Below are 24,578 nucleotides of genomic sequence, written 5' to 3'. Positions count from 1 at the left end.
AAGTAAGTTTTAGGGTGATGGATATGTTCAATTACCTTGATTGCTGTGGTGGTTACACGGATACATATATTCTTCAAATCCCATTAAATCATACATTTGAAATTGGAAAATGCTATCAAATGTAAATTATGCCTAAATTAAAGTTTCTGAGAGAGAGAGATAAGGAAATAGAAAAGTATGGAATAATCAGTTTGTCATCCTCAGGCAATAATAATAGTAGAACATACGCTGGGGAAAAGAATCCCTTTTCAATAAATGGTGCTGGGAAAACTGGATAGCCACCTGTAGAAGGCTAAAACAGGACCCACACCTTTCACCTCTCACAAAAACCAACTCATGCTGGATAACAGACTTAAACCTAAGGTAAGAAACTATTAGAAGTCTAGAGGAAAAAGTTGGAAACACTCTCATAGACATTGGCCTGGGCAAAGAGTTTATGAAGAAGTTCCCAAAGGCAATCACAGCAGCAACAAAAATAAATAAATGGGACATGATCAAACTACAAAGCTTCTGCACAGCCAAACAAATAGTCATGAAAGTAAACAGACAACCTACAGAATGGGAGAAAATTTTTGCATCCTATGCATCCGATAAGGGATTGATAACTAGAATATACTTAGCACTCATGAAAATTAGGAAGAAAAAATCAAATAACCCCATTAAAAAGTGGGCAAAGGACTTGAACAGAAATTTTTCTAAAGAAGACAGAAGAATGGCCAACAAACATATGAAGAAATGCTCAATATCTCTAATCATCAGGGAAATGCAAATCAAAACCACAATGAGATATCACTTAACCCCAGTGAGAATGGCCTTTATCAAAAAGTCTCCGAACAATAAATGCTGGCGTGGTTGCGGAGAGAGAGGAACACTCCTACACTGCTGGTGGGACTGCAAACTAGTTCAACCTCTGTGGAAAGCAATATGGAGATACCTTAAAGCGATACAAGTGAATCTACCATTTGATCCAGCAATCCCATTGCTGGGCATCTACCCAAATGATCCAATGACACTCTACAAAAAAGACACCTGCACTCAAATGTTTATAGCAGCACAATTCATAATTATAAGGCTGTGGAAACAGCCCAAGTGCCCATCAATCCAAGAATGGATTAATAAAATGTGGTATATGTATACCATGGAGTACTATTCAGCTCTAAGAAACAATGGTGACATAGCACATCTTATATTTTTCTGGTTAGAGCTGGAACCCATACTACTAAGTGAAGTATCCCAAGAATGGAAAAACAAGCACCAGATATATTCTCCAGCAAACTGGTATTAACTGAGTAGCACCTAAGTGGACACATAGGTACTACAGTAATAGGGTATTGGGCAGGGGGGAGGGGGGAGGGGGGCGGGTATATACATACATAATGAGTGAGATGTGTACCATGTGGGGGATGGTCATGATGGAGACTCAGACATTTGGGGGGAGGGGGGGAAATGGGCATTTATTGAAACCTTAAAATCTGGACCCCATAATATGCCTAAATATAAATAAAAAAAAAAAAAAAAAAAAAAAAAGCTTATCCAATCCTTGGGTTTTTTCTTCCTTCTCCGGAATCCAGTGGACCCAAGGGTTATTTTTCTTTGTATAATCCCACAATTCTTGTAAGCTTTGCTCATGTCTCTTATTTTTCTGCTCTAACTCTGTAATTAACTTATTTGATTTGAATGAGTTGTCTTCAACCTCTGAGATTCTTTTGTCTGTTTGGGCCACCCTATTTTTGAGGCTTTCCACTTTGTTTTGAATTTCCCTGAATAAATTCTTCATTTCCAGGATGTCGGTTTGATTCTTCTTCAAGATCTCAATCTCCTTAGTGAATCTTTGTTCCAATTCTTGTATCTTCTTTGTAGTTTCTTTGTGTTGGTTATCCAACATATCATTGAGCTTTCTTACAATCCAATTTTGGAATTCTTCTTCTGTCATTTTAGTGTTTTGGGTTTGTTCAGACTCCGTTTCTTGAGAGCTGGTGTATCTCCTACGGGGAGTATTTTGGTTTGATTTTTTGAATTGTATTGGGCCCTCCTCATCTGGGTCAATTGCTAGAGCTCAGACGTCCACTCTTTTGTAGTTTCTATATCAACCACTGGGGGGAGCTCTTCCACCACACTTGGAAGGTTACCCTGACAGAGGTAGTTTCAGCTGGTTATCCCTAGATTTGGAGGAGAGTGGGTTTTCTTGTTTCGCCCCGCCTCGGAGCCTACCACTTTTGGCAAGAGAGATGCAGGCTGAGGGGAGGAAGTATCTCCCCAGTCTACTCTGCACCCCAGCACCCTAGTGGCTGTAACTCCCCTCAGCTGTTAGACTTCTCAGTAGTTCATTGATAGAGCCAGGCCTGACGAGCCCATCGCAGATTGTATAGAGGTGAGATTTGCCAGGGGAGACTCTAGGCTGGGCAGGGAAGGGGGACTTGCCCGCTGCTGGTTGGGCTGTGGACCCCCTCAATGGCGACCACTAGCGCACTCGCAGGGCACCAGTAATGCGAGTGACTAATTAGGGTGTGGCAGGTGCCGGGTTGGGAGCCTGGGTCAATAGGATGCCCCGTAGCCTCCTCCATGCCGCCTGCCTGACCGCCTGTTCAGCCAGAGCCCACACTTTTACTGACCCGCCCTGTGTGGTTTTATTCGCCGGGGGCAGTTCCAGCTTAGAGCCCTGCTTAGTCTTGCTGGTTACCAGAGGCGAGACATCTAACTGCCTCCCCTGTCCTCACAGTTCAGTTTCCTCCCATCTTGGAGCCATCCTAGCATGGGGCTCAGGGGACATCAAGTTTTTTTTCACCATCAACCGCACCCTCCAGCACCCTCTTCTTCTGCTGCAATTTCGTACCAGTTTTAGACAGGTCTCTGGCTGGGTGGGTGTGGAGGTCAATGGGGAAGCAAAGATTTCTCCTGTGGGTCTGATCCCACTTCAACCCCTGGCCCAGTGGGCCGGCGCCCTCCCACACTCCCTATTGTTTGCTTTGCACTTTCCAGAGAATGAGATTTTATCTCCTGATCACCTTGTTTTTCCTTTTATGAGAGTCCCTCGCTGAACCTCTGCGGGTTCTTGATGCTGTCCTTGTAGTCAGAAGAAATTTATTATTCACAGTTCCCAGAGAGGTTAGGGGTGCCAACAGGAAGTCTAGGGGAAGCAGGGAGCTCAACTGGCAAGAGAGACAGACAGGGGGAGGGAGGGAGAGAGAAAAGGGGAGGGAGGAGAGAGAGAGAGACAGAGATGGGGAAATCTTTGGGACTATTCCTTTATTAAGGTCCTTGGCATTATTCCTTAGGCTTTCCCATAGGGGTTGGAGATAAACTGGTTTAAATAAATAACTCCCCCTCTTCATTACATTTCATCATGGTCAGGAGCTGTGGGTGTATTGAGTTTTGGGTCACAGAGATAAGGAACAAGTGGGCTGTATGGCAAACAACTACACGGGAAAGTAAGGTTTTTAACTAGACCAAAGGTGGCAGAACTGGGTTTCAAATAACTTATGTAAGGCCTAAAAAAATGGATGCTGAGGCAGCAACTATATCAAATTCACGACAGTTAGTGTGTGTGTGTACATATATATGTGTATATATATATATGAATATTCATATATATTAATATAAACATAGTATTTTGTCACTCATTTCTAACCACTTTTAGTGCTAATAAAATGAATTCCTGTGATATGCAAGTCATGTTTTTCCATCAATCTAACAACCCATCTTAATTTACTTGATTTTATTGATTCACCTAAGATTTAAGCAGTTTTACTCAGGTAGTAGTCTATAGAATCCAGCCATTCATCAACATTAGTGTTACAAAAGATAAGAACTATTCTCAAGAGGAAAAGCAATTAAATGATTTTTACTCCATTGCCTTTTGTTTTTGTTCTTGCTGTTATTATGATAACTTCTGCATGAATCAGAAAGTAAACATTGATAAGGTATTGAAATATCTATGCAAAGAGAAAAGGCTGATGGTGCATATCCTTTAGGAAGAATTCCAATTACTAAAATCAGTCACTGTATATTACATCTAAAGTTCATGCTGAGTATTGTTTACTATTTTCTATCTAGAACAAGATAACAGATCTGCTCTAAATTATCAAACATACTAAGATTTGTCCCTGCTTGAAGGTCTGCTGTTTTTTTGTTTAATTTTAGAAAGCTTTTTCAGTCATACACTATTTTCTATGACTTTGGAATATTACCTTAATAATTTAGCACTTAAGTCTTTGGAGGATAAACTCTTTAAGGGAAACATTGTAAAACACCTTGAAATGGACAAAAATATATATATTTACTGAATGCCTTGTCAAGCACATTCTTAGGGGTTATCTGTTTTTTCATTATCTTTAAATTATCTTACAATCTTATAAAATATTTAAAAAATTGAATAATGCAAATTATTCTTATCCATAGAAACATACATTAGTTATTTGTCTAGTAGAGTGTAATTAATTATTGTCCTGGACAGACTCAAATTCATTTCACCATTTCTTATTTGCATATTTTTGTTGATACTTTAAATTCTCCTTTGAACTCATTGTAATATGTTAATGGTTCCCTAGTTAATTTATAAGTTAAAAAAATCTTTGGTACATGTTCATATTATATCTATATATAATTCATGATTGTGCTTTTTAAAAAAAATTATCCTTTAATAACTTAATGAACAAAAGAGCAAAACAGTGGGAAGTACTAAGTACTTTGGACTAATATAACTTTGACTTACTATGCTACCCTGGCTAGTTATGATATCTCTCTTAGCCTTGATTAACAGGAAATAAAAATTCACTTCATATTTTCAGAGTAGAACTGTATATATAGTATCAAACCACAAAACTCAGGACTATTTATGAGGATTAAATATAGACATGAAAGTCAAAGTGCTTCTTTACTGGCCCCTATGAGTCGCAGTCAATGTACCGCTACATTGAAGATACTATTACCTATCTAAGGGGATTTTTGTAAGGACTGAAATAATATACATAAAGAACACAGCACAATATTTGGCACCAGTAGTACTCAAACTATTAGTCACTTTTACCTTTGTAAAGGGTCATATGACTAAATACTGAAGATATTACATTTCTTTTACAAATATGGACACATATGCATGCATGTGTGTGTGTGTATACATATATAAAAGCACCCAATAGAGCTAACTACCTGTTGACTAGAAGAACACCAACTCTTGAGAAGCCTAACAAAGGCATTAACATTAATGGCTTTATTTTTTATAAGTAGCTAAAATGTGATCGATACCATGTGCCAAGCTCTGTGCTAAGAGCTTTATATGCATTCTTTCTAATGATCCTTTCACAACTACCTTATGAGGTAGCTCCTCATAGGTATATTAAAGTGTTGGCCCCATTTTATAGATGAGGAAACTCACAGAATGAGTGCCAAAAACATGAAATGTGGCTTTAATACTTCAGTTTAAGCCTTGAAAATGGGGCACATGTTTTGTGTCACTGAAAAGTTAAGAGGTAAAATATCTGGAAGTGTCATGTAAAAATTAGCCCTATCCACTAAGCCAATAACTCATTACCTTAGTTTCAACTTGACTTAGGATTTGGGGTGACTCTGTTCATCACCAAGTTAGGCTTTCTTTGGGATCAACTCTGATGATCTCCATAGTTGGCCTTTTTCCTCATATCCCTCTACTTTTGAACTTCAGCTCCTTGTTTCTAATAATAGATTTCTTTTAATTCTGAACACTGCTATACCCTCTGGGTTTAATACTTGTAAAGTGCCTGCACAGTTGGGCTTTCTTTGAAGCAGAAGCAGAAAGCCCAGAAACTGTCCTAATGCTTAAGTCACCCCCTTTATCCATGCAACCCTCTTTTTGAGGGTGCCTGAACTTCTGAAAACACATAGCACAGCTGCCATCTGGTGGGCATACACAATAATTTCACCACTCCATCTTGAGACCAGAGACCCTGAATTCTGTTATATATTTCCCCGAGTACAAGAGCCTCGCTTCCCTTCCTGACCCCTGCAGGCACTTTATGTCTAACACAAAAGCTAGGTCTGTAAAACATTCTTAAATTTCCTCTAAAGTTTCGCTTACTCTTCTAAATTTCACAGTGTACAAGATTTTTTTAATACAAGTCTTGTAAAAACATCCTTTGAATGTTCAAAAGAAAAAGTCATCTCCATAGACATTTTAAAGAGTGAAATACTACTTTGCTTTTATAAAATACAAAAAACTTAGTTCTATCCCTCAGAATACTTACATATCTTTCTACACATATGGATCTGAAATTAGTAAGAGGTAAAGAAAAAATAAATGCCTTCAAAAGCACATCTTATCCATTCAACACACATTTACTAGGTGTTTATCATGTCCCAAGCAATATGCTAGTTCTAGAATATAAACATGAATAAGATGTTTATATCTTAGATATTTATACCCTAGATCTGAGATGTTTATACCCTAGATCTCAGAATTTAACACACATGAACATGTTCATTTTAAATAAAAAGTATGTTATATAGTCATGCATTACTAATTCATGACTATCACTCCAGATTCTTTGACCCAATTATTCTGTGGACCACCAAGGACACTGTTTGATCTAGTTTTACTGCCAAAAACCAAATGCTGCATGCCAAATTTTTCTAAACCTCCTGGTTTTTATGAGCAGTTTCCTCAATCTTCTTGGTATATCAAATTATCACACTTTCAAAATTTAAAAAAAGTAATAATTTCCTTATCTTTCTGCACTAGTGAACTAGTGCTAATTTTATAAAATACTTTATCCCTTCTTCCTCACATGAAAAAAAGAATAAAGATATAGTAAAAAGAGCACTTATTTTTAAGCATGAAGGATTAGGTTTAAATCCTGACATGATACCTATTGTAAACTAGTGATGAAAGTACTTTACCTCCCTGCTCCTAAGTTCTCTTATCTATCAAAAAAAAAAGGAGGAGTAGTAATAAACCCAAACTCACAGTACCCTATGAGGAAGGATTACATATAAAAAACCTGTAAATCTACCATAGTCCCTGGTACATAACAGGCACAAAATTAATGAGAATCCTTTTTCCCTTTTCTAGTACTTCTCCAAAATTTTATGCCCTTCTATTTCAGTACAATTTCTCATTGTTCACTACAGAAACTTACATAACACTGTAACTCCCATATTTCAATCAGAAGATAGCATCACAATGTAGAAAAAGCATACTCTATGTAGAGTACACCCTTCACCTGATAAAGTAGCAATTCATAATTTTTAAGAATTTATGCTTCATGCTGAACTGTAATTAATTACCTTTTGTTCCTTAATGCCAAATATATGTTATTTTAGCAACTCCATGTGTGGCTGGCTCCAAGTATGTTAATCATTCTACTTTGAGTCAGTTGTAGACAACAGACATAGATTTCCAAGTTTTCTAAGACTTGTTTCTATGCCACCATATAGTCATGGAGTGGAAGGAATCTTAAAAGGTTTCCTGGTTAACTCCCAGGCAATACAACACAATTATTCAAAACAATTTATGGTGGATAGCCTAATCAAATTTATTTATATTTCTAGGTAAAAATATGTTACTTATATCTAATAAAACGTTTTATTAATGCAGGTGTATACATAAGGAAATTTGTCAAATTCTTCACAGTAATTCTTTTTAAACTTGAAGAGAAATTTAAATTCACCATTCTTTTTTCTTTTCCATTTTAAATCATTCTGGCTCCTTTAATTTTCCTTCACAGAGCATCCTTAAATTTTTTCCCTATTTTTTTCCTGACCTCTTTGGATTTCTTGACATTTTACTAATGTTTAAAAGGTTATAATTTCTAGAAAAAGTATTGGAGAGGCAGCTAAGTGATGGACCACCATTATCTAATCATAAGAAAATGGTAAATCCTGTCCCATGGAAGTGCCTGAAACTTCACTAGACAGATGTCCTGTGGGAACTTAACTCCACACATTTGGCACAATAAACTATGAGATTGTTGTAGAGATCTTATAATCAGACATTTTTATCAAATCAGTAGTTAAAATTAATAAATGAAGTACTTGGAGACTGTGTCTATTCCATTTATTCACCAATATGTTCAATTTATTATACATTTTACACCAAGCAACATAAAAAGATAAAATTCTTGTCCTTAGCATATTTTGATTCCCTAGGCAAAAAGTTACATAAATTCAGAACAAAACCTCATAGAAACTTCCATAATAACAGAATAGAAACTGAGTCTGTAATTGTTGGAAAAATGAAAAACAGAAATGATGAAAGGCAAATTGATTTTATCCAAGTGTAAGTTTTCTTAGGGTAAGCTTATTTTGAAGAAGTAGGAAATTCTTAGAGGTTGTCCAGACCATATCCATTCCATGTGCTTCATCTTATTATGGGGGAAAACTGTACTGACAGAGAAAGGCTATGCTGATATTGAAATTATAAATTTTCCTGTTCATTACTGCTTTCAAGATCAGTTAAACTTAACTGGTTTTCCTCTTCCCAAATGCAAATACTTTCACCCTGAAAAACAGAAAGTATTTCTAATATAGTTCTATTGCTAATATTTAAAGATACCTCAACTTGGCAAATATCTAACAGGCAGGCTTGACCAAGCATTTCAAAAGAGAAACAATTGTTGATATTTTCTCTTACTACTTGGTTGAGATTTGTTCTTGAGCTCTGAAATCTATTATCTAATAAATTGTTATTCTCATCAACTGCTTTAAAGATTCCATTTGTCCATCTGCTGGGGTCTTGTATATTTGAATTTACATCACCCACAACTAACAATGATGTGTGCAAGAAATTCGTTAAAAAAGATTGAAATTTCTTTAAATCACCTTCTTGTATTAACTCTAAGAAATTAATTCTTTTTCGTTTTCTTCTTTTATCCATAAAGTCAAACATGTAATTGAAATAAAGTCTGTCAAATATATCCCCAATGTCATTATCAATAAATTCTTTTCTCATATCTCCTCCATTGTTCTTATTCCTGAACATGTTTTTGTTTGACTGCAGTAAATATGGGTGTGTTTTCATCCACAAATGAAAACCCAAGGAATTTTCAATATCAGATTCTTTGCGATATGCAAATCCTCGGTCTTCCTCATTTACAGGTTGGATAGTAACAGTTAATATTGGGCAATGTTGACCACAAAGAGCATAGAGTTTATCCAAAGAGTCACCTTCTTGCAGTGCACCATGAATTGCATTATTGCCAGGCAATGGCTGTTTTTTAATAGCATCATCAGAGACAGGGTGTACTTTGTTATCAGTAGGTATAAAGGCATGAGTGACAGATGTGCATACTTTTTCTGACTGATGATTACCCTTCTCCTCTATATGGTGATTTGGTATTCTTTCCTTGGCACAGGTTCTGTTGTGAACATCTATTGAATCCTCATGAAAAGGCTCAGAGTCACTAGCATGAGGCATGTTAAAGTAATTGCATTTTAGTTCAAGGGGTTGAGTCAGCTCCTCCAGTTCTGAAGAGGATAGTTCAGCCATGGTTGGGCCTGGGGCCAAATTTCCAAAATGTGAATATGGTACCTCATTGCTGTTATTATCAAGTAGGGTATCAATTGATGTGGTGTCTCCATTGCCACATATGCCAGGATTTTCAGATGACACCCTTAGCAAATGATTTTCTTTTAAGAGCCATTTACCTTTGTCAATCAGTACTCCTTCCTCTATGTCTCTAAGGATTCTGTTATGATCATTTTGTTTTGCACCAGATGCTACAACGTCACCCCTATAAAAATTATTCCTCACATCATTAATACTATGTTTACCCTGTCTTTCCTCCTGGAATTCCGGCAACATATGTGAACTATTAGATACCTGTTCAGAAGAGCCAAATGAATGACCTTCAGAATCATAAAGACCTGCTTTCCTGACACTCTGAAATTCCACAGAATTATAAGGGTAAACCTGAGATTTGTGTGTAGAACCAGGGAAAAAAGATGGTTTAATAATCTCTGCTTTACCATAAAGTTTTTCTATTGCCCTTTTAACAAATCCTATATTGTTTTCCTTCTCTTGGGCAAGCTCACCACTGTCACTGAGGTCATCACTGGATATTTTATATGGCTGCTCACTGTCACTGTCCGGCCTATAGTCTGACAAATCAGAAGTCACTGGAGTTTTGAAGCATCTTTTAAAATCAAGAGAGGACTCTGAATAACTTCCAGTTTCCATGCTTTTTACCACCATTTTTACCCTCATCTTAGTATCTCCTTCATTAGTCTCCTTTTCACTATTTAGTTTAGAATCATAGCAAAAAACTAAAGATGGTGGTGTTGCCATTCTCTCATTGATTGTCTCACAAATTACACCATTCTTTCTTTCTTCTTTTATAATGTTCTGACTAGAGATGTTTATCAGTTCCATATTTTTACTAGCCTCTAATTCCTTTTGGATTAATTCTGCAGCAGCTTGCTCTCCTACATTTACCTCTGTGTTAAAGATACCAGTGTCCTGGTTTTCTAATTCTTCAAAAGATTCCAATTCTGAAATGTTTCTTTCGCTTGAAGTCATGCTGTTAGTTATTGAGCCTGGTTCTTCAGAAGTCCTTGATTCTTCCTTATCAAAGGATGTACATGCATTTTTATCCTGAAATTTCTTTAGTGAACAATTTTTAAATTCACCTAGAAAACTGTATTTCTTATCAAATTCTGGTTCAGTTTCATTTAGCAAAACGCCAAAGGGGCTTAAATTAATGACATTTTGATGTGATACCAATGTATTAAAGCCATTTTTATACTCAGGATCTGACAAAATATTTAGGTCTTTCTGAACTTTGTCACCTCTTTCTAACCCTTCAGTTAATTCCAAGTTATCAGTACATGTGTTTTCTTCAGAATTTAAAAAGTCAGTGGTATTGCAGACTTTGACGGGAATGTATTTTTCTTCAATTGGGCAAGATGCCTCATAGATATGGTTCTCCTTTTGAGCACAACCCTTATGGGAAGATACTGTATCAGTAAGTGAAGAGACCTCTCCTAGGAAACAAATCTTATTCATGGAGGTCTGATCCATGGCAGAACCATCACTAGAGAAAAAAACGTCACTGAGGTTACAAGTCTCTTTTGGGGGATAAGTCTTATTTACAGAGCGCATCCCACATGGAGAACAAGTCATCTCCAAAACACAGACTTCAGGGGCACAGCCCTCACTGGCAGAGTTGCCTCCATCCAAAGAGGAGATTTTCTGTACTTTGCTTTCATTGCATTTAGGAATTCTCTGAATGCTGGCTGCGGAATAATTTGCAGAACCTACTGGAACCATATCTTGTTCTTTCTCACTTAGTCCAAAATGATCTGTGGTTGACTCGACTAAACTGGCAACAGCAGCCTTCAAGTCATCAGCTTCCTCTGTGATGGCAGTGTGCTTCAGAAGCTCCAACAATGCAAGTATTTCTGAGGATCTGTTGGTAGTCTTGTGAGCATCACCTTGACAGAAACTATTCATACTTCCCTTTAGATTTAGCACCAGGAGCCAAGCTAGAAGGAGATTAGTGGACGGATTACATATTGCAGAAGGAAAGGTAACATCTGCAAGAGAACATGGCATTTGAACAAGTCCATTCTGAGTCTTGTGAATACCAGAAACTGAAGCTTGCAGTTGGCGAAGCAACAGGACTGATAAGATATCTTTTGGAGTGCCCTCTTCTACAGGATCTACTTGAATGGCAGCCTCTACATTTTGCCCCTTTCTAGCTAGGTTTGTTTCTTGGTAAACAAGGTTTATCTCTGGTCCTGATTTTTCAGCAGATATGTGACTTTTAGTATTATGATCCTTAATAGCTGACTGTGACAAAGTATGACATTCATGCAGGGAAATCAAGTAAGCATCATTCAGAGATCCAACCTGGCTCTCACAGAGATTACTGGTAAGCTCTTCGCCATTATCTTTGGCAATAAGAGATTTACTTCCCTCTCTACATAGATTATCTCCCACCAAACTGGCATTTTTGGTTACGTACTTATTACTTTCTATACAAAAATTACTTTTTTTTCCAGAACTTGTAAGGGGATTATTCCCTGGAAAATCATTATTGTTAGAACTTACCACACTTCTTTCATTTTTGCATACTTGAGATGATTTTCTAGGTTTTAAAGTTGGATATGGATTTATGTTCTGCAACCAACTCTGTATATACTTTTGAATTGAATGACGGGCAATATCCTCAGGAAAATCAGCTTTTTTCAAACAAGCTAAAGAATTTTCCCTGGTTGTAGCATGTTGTTTACTGACAATAGCACCTGATTTTAATTTATCCCCTTTTTGTTTTTTCTGGCCTTTTAAAGTTATGTGTGAATCATTAACTCTTGAAGTTAAACTCTGCGCTGTCATTCCTCTCAAATACCCAGATGTCATTTCTGCTTTAGATGCTTTAGGTTTTTGCTCAAGGAAGTTAAACACATGAAATAAATTCTGATTTTCAAAAGTACTTTTACAATATTTAGATTCATTGTGGGGAAACGCTTTATCTCCTTGACCAATTTCTCTTTTTTTAGGTCCTCCTAAGCTTACTTTCTTTCGTGGTCTGGATTTTCTTTTGGCTGGAAGTCCTTGAACCTTAGGATTTTGAGTAGTATTTAATTTATTTCTATGGAAATTCTTGGAAATCATGGTATTGAGATTACTTTTGGAATAAAGACGATTTAATTCAATGACTGTATCATTTGCCTGGATGTCTTCTTCACAAAGTATCCCTTCTTTAAGGAGACTGTGTGAATCTTGCAATATGGTTTCTTGTGCAATTCTACATCCTGTGTTTATTTTCTCTTTCTTCTTGGGGATTCCTTTGGTTTTAACCTGTTCTTCCTGATACCTGGAGCTTATTACTTGCTGTGGAGACTTCTTTTTCTTTTTGCTGGAAACAGAAGATAAAACCTTCTTTTCATTTTTTGGAAATTTTGTTAAACCACACTGAGAAAATTCATTAATTAGTCTGTCAATTCCTGTGGTGACAGCAGAAGATGCTGCTGATGCTGGAGCCTCAGAAATACTTTTGCCACTTCCAGAGTTGTTACTTGAAGAATGAGTTGCATCTGCTGAAATAGGACTGAACCTATCACTGCTGTTATCACAAGTTCTGAAGTTCTTAATACCAGCTTTGTTGTCTAATATTACACTATCAACTACACCTTCCTCCACAATTGAATTCTCTGATATAGCTGATGACAAGTCATTATTATGGGACATTTCTAACACCTTCTGACTTGTAATTTCTATAACATCAGCACTTATTGCACTTGACTTGAGCAGTCTGCTTTCCTTTTTTCTTTCTAAAGATGACTCCATCTGCTCATTGTCACTGATCTGAACAAGTACTGGTTTGTTAGATACTGATGACATTTTACTGCAAGAATGTGTGAACATGTGATACTCAGATTTGTTTTCCCCACCTTCCCTTTCTTTGCTATAAGAAAATTGTCCAATCATTTTCTCTTGAACCTCAGTTTCAGATACTAAGGTCATACTCCCTACCACAGATTTCTTTTGTCTCACTCTCCTTGGTCCAGGTGTAGGGGGCCTATAAAAATGATGCTTCACTTGATCCTGACTTCCACGGATGATATCTGGGTCCACAGCACCATTTTCCCAACTAGTAGAACTGCAAGTTTCAGCCTCTTGATCTGTCATTTGAGTCTTTAACTCTTCTGCCAAACTGCCCTCTTGATTATAGCCTTTCTCCAGAGGTGAGACATCTGCAGATAATGAACATGCTGTAAACTTTAAACCAGATGATCGACTGTCTATTCTTCTGGGAAAACTCCTTATCTCACTCTTTTCATCATTATTACAAAGATCAGCTTTACTGAGGGTGGTTGTCCATTTTATGGTTTCCTCCTCTTTTATCTTGAATCGAACTTTCATTTCAACTGTCATAGTGCCATCCTGATTGAAAATAATTGATTTCTCAATATCATCTTCGGAAGGATATATTGATAAATTCTGAGAATCATTTTTTTCTAAGGTCAAGTAATGTTCAGGAGCAAAAGAACAGTCTGAGCAGCAATCATTATTATGAGTTTTGTCAGAAGAAACAGAATAAATCTGGGACTTTGGGCTTGAAGGCATATGTATGCTCACTTACAAGATTTTAAGAGTAAAAGATAGCCACATCAAAATATAATATGGAAGGCAGAGAAGTTGTAAACATCCAATAGAAAAGGCAGCAAAGAAAAAAGAAAAAAAAGGAAATAATTAGTATGAAACATATTTTCTGTACTTCATGGTAAAATATCAATATGTTTCTGAGCTCTACATATTTAATGGTTATTTGAGAAAACTTACTGTAATACCAGTACATTTCTTCAAACCACTCCTAAGACCTATAATTCTACTTCAATGAGGAGATTCACAGAATTTTCATTTCAACAAGTTTAATAAGGTAATTTTAATTAAAAAATATAAAGTAAAAATTCCTAAGGATTCTATCAAAAATAAGTTTTTTATAGGTTTTTGTTTTGTCATTTTGTTTATTGATACTGAAACTGGAGTCTAACCAGGTACTGCTTACCTATTCAAACAAGGCAAGTAACAATTTATGGTGGTATTTATTTTCCTATCTCCCCATATCCTAGAGAGTTTTATGAAATCAGAAACATTTTTAGAATTTATTTAAGACTGGGTTAATAAAGGAATAACTATTAATTTAATAATTCACTTTGTTTAATCAGTTCAGCTGATTTATTATAGGGCACAAAAGAGAACAGAGTTAAACGTAAGTCCAGATATTAGTTATCTTTTTAATGTGAATCTTTAGCATTAACCGTGGCACTCTTGCTTCTTAAAATTCCTATTACCAGTCTGTACAGATTTGTACACACTCGCCATCAGGTAAATACCTTTAACATTTCAGAGTAAAAACATAGAAATATTTCTTATTTCATTATACTTTCAATGAAATTGTAAATAAAAATGTCTCGTTCCTAATTTTTTGAAGTAAAATGTAACAAAGCCCTCAGATTCCCTGAAGTTATCAAAAATCATTCTTAACAACCTGTAGCAGACATAAAATAATAAAATCATTTTAGTAAAATGACCGAGGTGAAATAGTACTACCACATGCACAACATATATTTGGCAGCCTAATGCCTACAAAACAGGAGCATTAATAATTATCTATTGCTTATATCCATGAAGTAAATGATAACAATAAATAATAGATGAGTTCACATTAGCATTAAGGGACTAATACTACTGAAAATACAATTATCCCATGTCTAAAGAGAAAAAAAGTTAAAACTTAAGTATATGCCTGGCACAGTGGCTCATGCCTGTAATCCTAGCAGTTTGAGAAACTGAGGCAAGAGGACCCCTTGAGATCAGGAATTCGATACCAGCCTGAGCAAGAGCAAGACCCATCTCTACCAAAAAAAGAAAAAATTAGCCAGGCGTGGTGGTATGCATGTACCTGTAGTCCCAGCTACTCAGGAGGCTGAGGGAGGAGAATTGCTTGAATCCAGGAGTTTGAGGTCACAGTGAGCTATGATGATGCCACTGCACTCTAGCCCAGGTGACAGAGTGAGAGATTCTATTTCAAAAAAACTTAAGTATAAACAGCAATCAGTACTTTAGCAAAGAGCTAAAGTTTCCCTGGAAATACTGTGCACAATGAATAATGAGATTAGCCATGCCTGCATAGAGAATTTACAGCCTTGGGCCTCAAGAGGCCCTCTTTCTTCCCTTATCCAAAGGATAATGCCACCTCAATGCAGCAGAACCTAAGCAATTATCTAAATTACCTAAATTATTGTTAAGCAGCATGAATTGGCTGCATAAAACTTTTTAAAAATAAATAAAAAGTGGATCTAAGGACCTGTGATTTTTATAGGAATAACTTCAGAAGGTAGAGTGTATAGCATAAATCTGAAAAAACACAGTCACTCTGCTAACATGTTGAGCTCAGCTATGAATCATGAGTGGTATTATTTAGAGAAAACTCTGTAACTACCACGGGTGTCACTTACATAGATTCCACAGAATTTGTCTACAAAGCAAAAAATGCTGGGATTTTTATTTAACTATGTATTTTATCCCAAAAAAGCATGCCTCATCAATTTAAACAGATATATCATTGATTGATCTGGAAAAGACTTAAAAAATTATCAGGTAATCTCTATGATTTCTTTCAACTATAAATATAACCAATATCAGTTGAGAATGTTTTTAATCCTCTCGTATTTTCTCTTCTGTGATGAAGGAAATTGTTCTTTGTTGTTGAGGCAAAAAAAAAATCTCAAAGCTAAAAATATGGGCTATATATTTATAAGTGACTTACTCTTTCTGCTTTCTGACCTCGCATTTCCCTTGCGGTGCACACGATGAGAAATCCCTGGTAATCTAGCAGGAAGCAAGTACTTTTGGATGTCATAATTTCCCGGTTTAAATGGCTCCCTTCCTGCTGCTACCACAGCTCCAGAGCTCAGGATTACCGCCTGGAGACTGGAAACCTAAAAGAAACCAAAGAGTCACATCCTTACTTGGGCAAGTTTTGTTTCTTCCATAGGATAATTTTATAACTTTGAATCAATTCCACCACCTCCCAGGCTTTCAAGAAATAATCACCAAGCATTTCCTTAGGCACCAATGATGCATACAAAGTAAGTGGGAATACCAAATGTGCAGTGGTGAGGGGGATGTCAGCTACATACTTCTCTAGCAGAGATCCCAGAAAAATGCTTTCTCTATCTAGAAAAATACTACTCCTGGTCAATCCTTTTCAAAAAATATTCTTGATATTGATTCGGTGTCAAAACCTTATATACTCGATGCTCAGGAAACAGAGTGGGGGAGGGAGTGTGGGAGAAAGAAGAGACCCCTGTCCGGTTCTGACCAGGAAACAGATACCGTTCGCGGGCATACAGAACCTGCACACGCACACAGGAACACGGACCTCCCGGGACGACCATTCACATCGGGCACGAACCCACACGGTGCCTAAAGCGAGCTCGGGCGTGAGGAGCCTCAGGACCACTCACCCTCCTTCCGTCTGTGGTGTACAGCTTGACCACCCGGCACTGCATGACCACCGTCAGGTGCTGCAGAAAGGCCTCGAAGCTCTGGGTGACCCTCTTTCTCAGAAGAACCGCGCGCCTCGTCTTTGGGTCTCCGTTCCTGAAGACCAGGATCCTCCGCGGGCCGCGGGGCATGCCGGGAGCTGCGGCGGCGGGGCGGCGGGGCGCATGCGCGCTGACGGCCCGGCTGCTGAGCCAGGGCCGCGGGCGCTGACGGGCCTTATCCAGGTCGACAGGCTGCACCTTCCTGCCGTGGGAGCACAGGTAAGACTCGCCGTCCTCCAGGTCCTCCAGGCGCGTGATGCAGTGCCTTCCCCGAGGGGTGCTGATGTTCCTCACTCCGAAAGGCAGGGGTACCTTTCTGGACAGGTTATCCAGCAAAGCATCAAAGGTCTTAAAGGAACGAGGGTTGACCACCACCCTAACCCCGCCGAACTGGGGGTCTCCGCTCTTGTAGAAGCTGATCCGTTTGGCCACAACGGGACGAGTTACGCTCAAATGGCGAGAGGCGGGAACTTGACTTTCAGAAGAAGTAGGATGAATTGTAGAAAAACTAGTAGAAGGGGTTTCACTCATTTTGGCTGTGACCTAGAGAGGAAAGAAAAATGTGCATCTCCTGAATAACAGCACCATGGAGGGTACATGGTAATGCAAGAGCATGCTAAATATAGTTGTAGACATTGAGGATATTCCTGGAAGTTTATTCTTTCATTCATGTATTCATTCATTATACCTGTCGATTTTGAAAGATAATTTTAAGGGATTTACAATAAAGATACGTAAATGAAATAATTAAGGATATTTATAATTTAAAAATTAAAAACAACCTACACATGTTATGATACATAGGTAGATAAATTATGACATATACACCCATGCAATGGAAAACTATGCAACCATTAAACACAGTTTTATAAACCTGTATTTTTGGCATAGAAATATGATTATGACATACTGCTAAGTGAAAAAGCAGCTTGTAAAACATATGCCATGCCATTGCTTTATATGGATATAGTCATGTATGGCTTAATGATGGGGATACATTCTGAGAAATGTGCCATTAGATTTCATCCTTGTGTGAACATCACACATCTCGGTTTGAACCTACACAAACTTAGATGGTATAGTCTACTCCATACCTAAGCCATATGATGTAGCCTGTTGGTCCTAGACTATAGCTTATTCCTGTACAGCATATTCCTCTACTGAGTACTATAGGCAATTATAACACTATGGTAAGTATTTATGTGTCTAAACATATCTAAACATAGAAACGGTACAGTAAAAATACAGTATTATAATCTTCTGGGATGACCATCATATATGTATTATGTTGTTGACCAAAACGTCACTATGTGGCACATGACTATATCATGGGGATGGGGAAAAGTCCAGAAATATAAACAGCCTGGCGTTGATGGTGGTTATAGCTATAGCTACAGCTCTGGATGGCAAAGCTATAGATAATATTTGTGTTTTTAATACATTGTTAAACGTTGTGAATCTTTAAAATTAACAAATTTTATTGCACAATTTAAAAAATAACAAAAAGACACAAATCAGAAACCATCCAATGAGAAAAGTAAGAGGGTTTTGCTGTTCATCAATTTAGTCCTTCAGGTCCTGGCAGTAAAGGAAAAGAGGGGAAATAGGAAAAGTTTTTAAAGTTCAAATTGTCTGTTGGATGGAACCAAATGAGTTCATCTGGAGGAAAATGTACCTGGCATTAAGTTCTAGAAGAAATGTATTACATAGATACTTAAATAAGGGCCATATTAAGAAAGCATCAGATGTTTCCACTGCAGATTGGAGAAAATGCAGGCAAATCATCTGACACATCACTTATCCTACTTTGGGAAACACTTCACTAAACAAATGTTCTTTGAATGCAAGATAGCACTGCTATGGGCTGCTAACAATGGTGCAATCTGGTTATTGCTTCCACTAGTAGTTCTAAAATAAAAACTTCGGAGGGAATTCAAGAAGAGCCATTTTCAGCAAACCACTGAGGTTTCCCTTTTCCATTTCTCAGTGAAACCGGACTCTGACTGATAAATGAGCAGCTTGTGGAAGAGTTTATCTGGTTCTGGTCTTGTTTTTCAATTGTGGGATTTGTGGCTATTCTCTGTTATTTTAAATCAATTTAATTATTAATGTCTTTTGACAGAGTAAGAAAGCCCTCCAGCCTTGAAGACAAATGAAACAAACAAAATAGATGTAATTGCTATTATAGAGATGGAAAAACACTTGTTTATAAATCAGCTATAAATCTAGTCCAAATCACCTACATAAATGTTTGCAAGCTGTTTTCTAAGTATCTTCATATATCTCCAATCTGATTTGCAAGTCTTCTTTATATGTAACTTAGGAAAAAAGCATTTGAAGATCAGCCTAGAAATTAGATGTCTCCCCTTCTCTCTTCCACAAAGGTTTAAAGTAATTATAGTGCTTACGACTAAAAGGGGGCTGTAGCAAGCATGTGCATCAGGAGCTGGGGAATCCGGCTTTGCAATGGAGTCAGCAAAACTGCAACCTCTTCTCGTCCTTGTCTGATAAACTGTGGTCTGACCTTGGGTAGGCTGCTTAATCTCCATGCCCTCATTAACATTAAGAAGGATGAGTTCCTTCAGTATTTGAATAAGATTTCAGAACTCTTTGCCTCCAGTTACTTTTTAGGTTGATTTACTTACATGTTTTTTGAAATTATTTTACATGAATAATATTTGAGACACATTTTTCACCCAATTTTAGAAAATGATATTTATCTATGTGTAATTATATCATGAGGCTTTCAAAGTCAGTAGTTTTCTGCTTGGATCTCACTACTTAGAGAACTGTTAACCTGGTAACCACTTTGGGAACACATTTGTAAGAGCTGATATGCTACGATGTTTGTGGATGGTCTTGTTTGTTCATTTCTAGCTATAATAAAACAGATTTTATCCAGGGACCAGGAGCGAGAACATGGAAGGTAAAGACAATAGGAGGAAAGAAGCAGCCCTTATTTTCCTAACCCACTGCTGCCCAGCCCTGAGCACTGGTTTTGAGCCTGATGCATGAAGGGCAGAAGCTGAAGGTACCATGTCTGGGGAAGACACCAAATGCCCAACAGTGGTAAAACATTTTCAGAGCAGGTACCTACAACAAGTGGTTGCCAGGCAGCAACCTGTTGATGGGGAAGTTGTAGCAAAGACAAAACAAAAATATGAGTTCACGTAATTCTTATTGCATATAAGAGAATCTCTGGGAACTCCTAGAAATCACTGGGGGAAGTTTCAGGGAAAGTGTTGAGATTCTGTGGGGTGAGGCTTAAGAGCCCATGGTAAAGTGGGCTTTGTGTTTAAAACACAGAATATGATGATGATTCATGTTCATTCAATGCACAGTGTCATCATTAGGGAAGAGGAAATAAACCAGATTCTTTCTGAAGAAAGTGGATCAGCCTTTGCCCTGCCCTAATCATGTGCATTTCCCACTGAGTCCATGAAAAATTCAGAGAATAATTCAATAACAATTGAAGAAGAGTAGAGTAACAAGATAATATCAAGGACAGATGGCTAATGCAGCCTGAAGGATTGGAGGTGAGGATCGGAATAGACAGCAATTTCAGAGGAAAGCTTGTATAGCTAAGATGCCAGAAGCAAAGAGCAGTGGAGATGCCCTCCAGGAAGAAAGCAGAGGTGGCGTGCATCTAGCCCGTGCACAGCAAGACTAGCAACGTGATCATTAAGTCTTGACAGTATAGTGTCCTCGTTTGTGAAACAGAGCTAACAGCCCTCCATAACTTTAAGTTATCCTGTATTAATTGTGCCCCTTTCTTAATCACTTTTAAAAACTAATTAGGATATGGATGGAAATTACAGTGTTTTTTTCACATACATTTTTAACAATAAGGTTTATTCTGTGCCCTCTAAAGTTGGAATAAGGCAATAATATACTTAGGGGCTACCTAGAGAACAACCAAACTAAGCAGCCTAAAATGGTTTAATTCTTCTCCTAGAAGTTTAGGCTGAAGGAGAAGTGGAGGTGGGTGTACAGAGGTAACCAGTGGAAACTGTAGAATCTTAAGGTCTTCCACTTTCCTCACCGCTGACTTCCCTAGAGGTAGCAAGGAAACTGGCTTACAAAATCGCTTTGCCTCAGCCCAACTTACATTAAAATATGCTGGTAATGGCTTACCAGCATGATAATGGCTTACCACCAATATCTTCCCTTCTTCTTAGCAGAGCCTCTTCATTCCCTAAAGTTAGACTATGGAGCTGTCATAAATACTTTCATTGCTTTTTAAGATTAAGCAGATTTTTTTAACACCCTTAGGCTCAACCATAGTTAGGCTCGTCTGTGCCATCACCCAACTCAATCAACAGTACATTTAAGGACGTGCTGCTTACAGCTAAATAGTTGCCTCTGCCAAGAAGATTGTGCTTTCACTCCCCCACTTACTTGACAAAACATGACAGATTTATAAGATACATATGTCATTTCACTAATTATATTTTAAATTTAATTTTCTACCACATAGTAAAATTTAAGGCAATTCATAAATAATGAAATAGAACAAATAGACAATTGATAAATATAGAATGTTCATTCTTATGGCAATTCAAAGACTCAATGTTACAAGAATTAGTTCATTTCAGATTTCTATAACTCTATGGGGTAGAATTGGGGGAAGGGGATTCAGAAAGGAAAGACACCAATTAATCACTGTGTAACAGTGATTGCACACTGTGCAACAGTAACAGCGTTGTTGAATTATAAGCAGCTTCCTTCTTTGATGTATCGCACAGATTTCTATAATAAGTATATGTAAGTATGTATAATAAGTATATAGTGCTTTTATAATCAGAAACAAAATAAACTTTAATCATTTGAATAAACTGGAATTGTTTGATTTCCTGATACTGAAGTTCCTTCTTGCTTCAATATCAGCATATTGTAAAAGTTGCTAGCATATTTGGGTAAAAGACAATAATTATTAGCAACATTTATTCTTTTTCTAATAGTTAAAGATAGAACACAGATACATGACCTAGACATAAAATGGACAACAAAATACAATTAGTGAAACAGATTATTTTCAAAAGAAAGATTTCAAAAAGCTCTGTACTTACCAAAACTTGAAACTTCCCTTATAAAGAAAAGATGTTTAAGTTGTTTGAATAGTTCAAATAAATGTCACTGGATATGCAACCTCACTTTGTGCAAAGAACCTAGTCTTTGGATTTATTCTCAGTGTGTCTGCCCGGGGATTGAGCACAGCCAATTAGTTTAATCCAAGGTGATGCTAATCACCAGACAGAACTCATGTTAAGGGGACCGCAGCCAGAAACAAACCAGTTCCTAGCATGCTCTACAGTTCTGAAATCTTCCTCATGAGAATTTCCCTTGCATTATCTTGCTTGCTTCAATGTCATTATCTGGGAAAAAATACTTGACAAATTCACAAGTGTTTTTCTCCCAGACAACTTTAAGTCCTCATTTATTTATTTTAAAGGGAAAAAGTGTTATCCTGTTGCTAAAAATGAAATTGTTTGACATTTTACCTTTCTGATAAGTTATTCTAAGTAAGTATTTGTTCCTGGTAGTCATGAGAAAAAGAGAAGAACCTAAGCCTTTTGTTTTATTTAGGATCTCCTGCCTATTACCTCATCAGTGTAATTCTAATGAAAATAGTTGTGCATGTAAACAAGTTGGCTACTCAGCATGACACAGGACAAATAAGAGGGGTGCCATGTGATGAAGTAAAGGTGCAATGAAATAAATGAAATAAAATGAAATAAAATTATGCTTCTCCATGCCCAGCACTCTCCTGCTGCTTGGCTTGCTTGTACTGGAATCTGAACATGTTTCAGGACTTTGTCACACACAAAAAGTCCCCAGATGGCACCTGATCCTTCTAGGGACTATCTGTGTTCTAATCTGATTTGAAGATACGTCATCTAATTGGGTTTCCTACCAGGCTTCCTACCTCAGCTCTGAACAACAAGAACAACAAGTTAAGGGTTCCTCTGGGGAAGAAGGACCAGGTTCAAGCATGTGCTCCAGAATATTGTCTCCAAACAAATCACAAAAGGAAAAAGATCATGAAACCATACACTTCATCTCATAAATACAGACTTTGCCACAAACCACCTATTAAAAAGTAAAAGAGAAAGAAATGGAAAGAGAAGAAGGAAAGGAGGGAGAATGAGATAGAGAGGTATAGATGATTGAAACAGTAGTGTTTAACTTTGATATATGCCTGTTTATAATTATCACTATCTACACAAAGACATAGCTGTTGAATCAATAAGGAAATTAGTGTTCACAGGGTAGCAGTAGGCATGCATGGCATCAGCAACTCCAAATTGAAGTACAAATTTAAAAGGTTTGGGGCTAGATATGATTTTCCCTTAATAGCTAAGGATTGATGAGACATTTCTCTTGATTTTATCTTGAGTTCTATAATCCATGTCTGATAAACAATTCACATTGATTGGTTCTGTTTTAACACTGAAGGAATTTTAACTAAAGTGATTCTTTGGGGGCACTTTTAGGAAAAGTACAAATTGTTGCATATAAGACAACAGAAAAGGAACTCTCCTTTTCTAAGCATCTCCCATAATACACACTCCACTCCCACAACCCCAGTTGGGAACAGAGAGCAGGTGCACCTGTTCCCCAGTGGTGCCACCATACACTCTCCCTGGCATTACTTGTCTCTGGCATATGCCTTGTGAATCTAAACCACTGCTTCTCAAGCTTGACAGTATACATGAATTTCCTGGGGTTCTTGTTAAACTGCAGTGCCTGACTCAGTAGGTCTGGGGTGAGGTGTGAGAGTCCGCATTTATAATAAGCTGATGCTACCAACCCTGGCCCACACTTTGATTAATGAGTCTAAGGAATGCTAGAGGTCTCTATGACATTCACATTAGGCTTCTTTCCTGCTCATGCCTTCAACAGCCATGACCTCTCAGACTACCTGTTCATCATGTCTGAACTCTATTAAATTCTGTTCTGGTCACTGCTGACAGAGTAGCCAGATCACAGGGATCCCATGGATGGTGGTTAAGCATACATTCTTTGAAGTTGGTCAGACTTCAGTACAAATCCTGCCTCTCCCACTTAGCTGTGTTATCTCAGGCCATTTACTTAATTCCTCTGTGTCTACTTCCCTGGCCATTAAATGTGGGAAAATATCTACCTTATAGGCTTGTTGTGAGGGTTAAATAAAACAATATATATTATGTGTTTGGCAAGTGCCTATATGTCATAATAAGTTTCAATAAATAGAAATTACTAGTTTTGCCATAAATATGTTTTGCCATAAAATGACTCCAAACTCTAGCTTGCCACACAAATTGTGATCTGACTTCAGCTTACTTTTCCAATTTTGTCACAACTCATATATTTTACTCTGTATCTTGAATTACTTGCCATCTCCTAAATGTGGCTCTGCGGATATATATATATATATATATATATATATATATATATATATATATATAATTTCCTTTCCTTGGAATGCCTCCTCATAGCCGTCCATCACTACCCACCTTTCTATCCCTTCCCTTAATACTCAGTTCATCTCAGAAACCATTCTTGCCTTCTTA

At 37.3% G+C, this 24,578-nt stretch overlaps 2 protein-coding genes across 2 annotated transcripts in view; both read right to left on the bottom strand.

Moving 5' to 3' along the window:
- LOC105884903 (uncharacterized) overlaps window positions 1-2,564 on the bottom strand; it is a 119,855-nt gene extending 117,291 nt beyond the window's left edge. The window contains exon 1 of the mRNA XM_076005346.1: window positions 2,422-2,564. Coding sequence (XP_075861461.1) covers window positions 2,422-2,564 — 143 coding nt within the window. The remainder of the gene's footprint in view (window positions 1-2,421) is intronic.
- A 5,448-nt stretch (window positions 2,565-8,012) lies between these two features.
- On the bottom strand, window positions 8,013-22,202 carry RP1 (RP1 axonemal microtubule associated). Its single transcript, XM_012789283.2, has 4 exons — window positions 22,095-22,202; window positions 16,945-17,568; window positions 16,245-16,416; window positions 8,013-14,049 (listed from the first exon to the last, which is right to left on the bottom strand). Exons 2-4 carry the CDS (start codon window positions 17,554-17,556, stop codon window positions 8,387-8,389), a joined length of 6,447 nt encoding a protein of 2,148 aa, XP_012644737.2. The 5' UTR covers window positions 17,557-17,568; window positions 22,095-22,202; the 3' UTR covers window positions 8,013-8,386.
- Between the last annotated feature and the right edge of the window lie 2,376 nt (window positions 22,203-24,578).

Source organism: Microcebus murinus, chromosome 7, assembly GCF_040939455.1.
Source record: "Microcebus murinus isolate Inina chromosome 7, M.murinus_Inina_mat1.0, whole genome shotgun sequence".
Taxonomy (NCBI): domain Eukaryota; kingdom Metazoa; phylum Chordata; class Mammalia; order Primates; family Cheirogaleidae; genus Microcebus; species Microcebus murinus.
The sequence above is the reverse complement of the archived record's forward strand: the minus strand, read 5'-3'. Positions and strand labels throughout refer to the sequence as shown.

Excerpts from the sequence above, each read along its gene's own strand:
- RP1 (XM_012789283.2), bottom strand. The coding sequence starts at position 17,556 with ATGAGTGAAACCCCTTCTACTAGTTTTTCTACAATTCATCCTACTTCT. Across the intron at positions 16,417-16,944 it reads ACACCACAGACGGAAGGAGG|GTTTCCAGTCTCCAGGCGGT; the intron begins GTGAGTGGTCCT and ends GGTTTCTTTTAG. Across the intron at positions 14,050-16,244 it reads GAGGTCAGAAAGCAGAAAGA|TGAGCATACATATGCCTTCA; the intron begins GTAAGTCACTTA and ends AAATCTTGTAAG.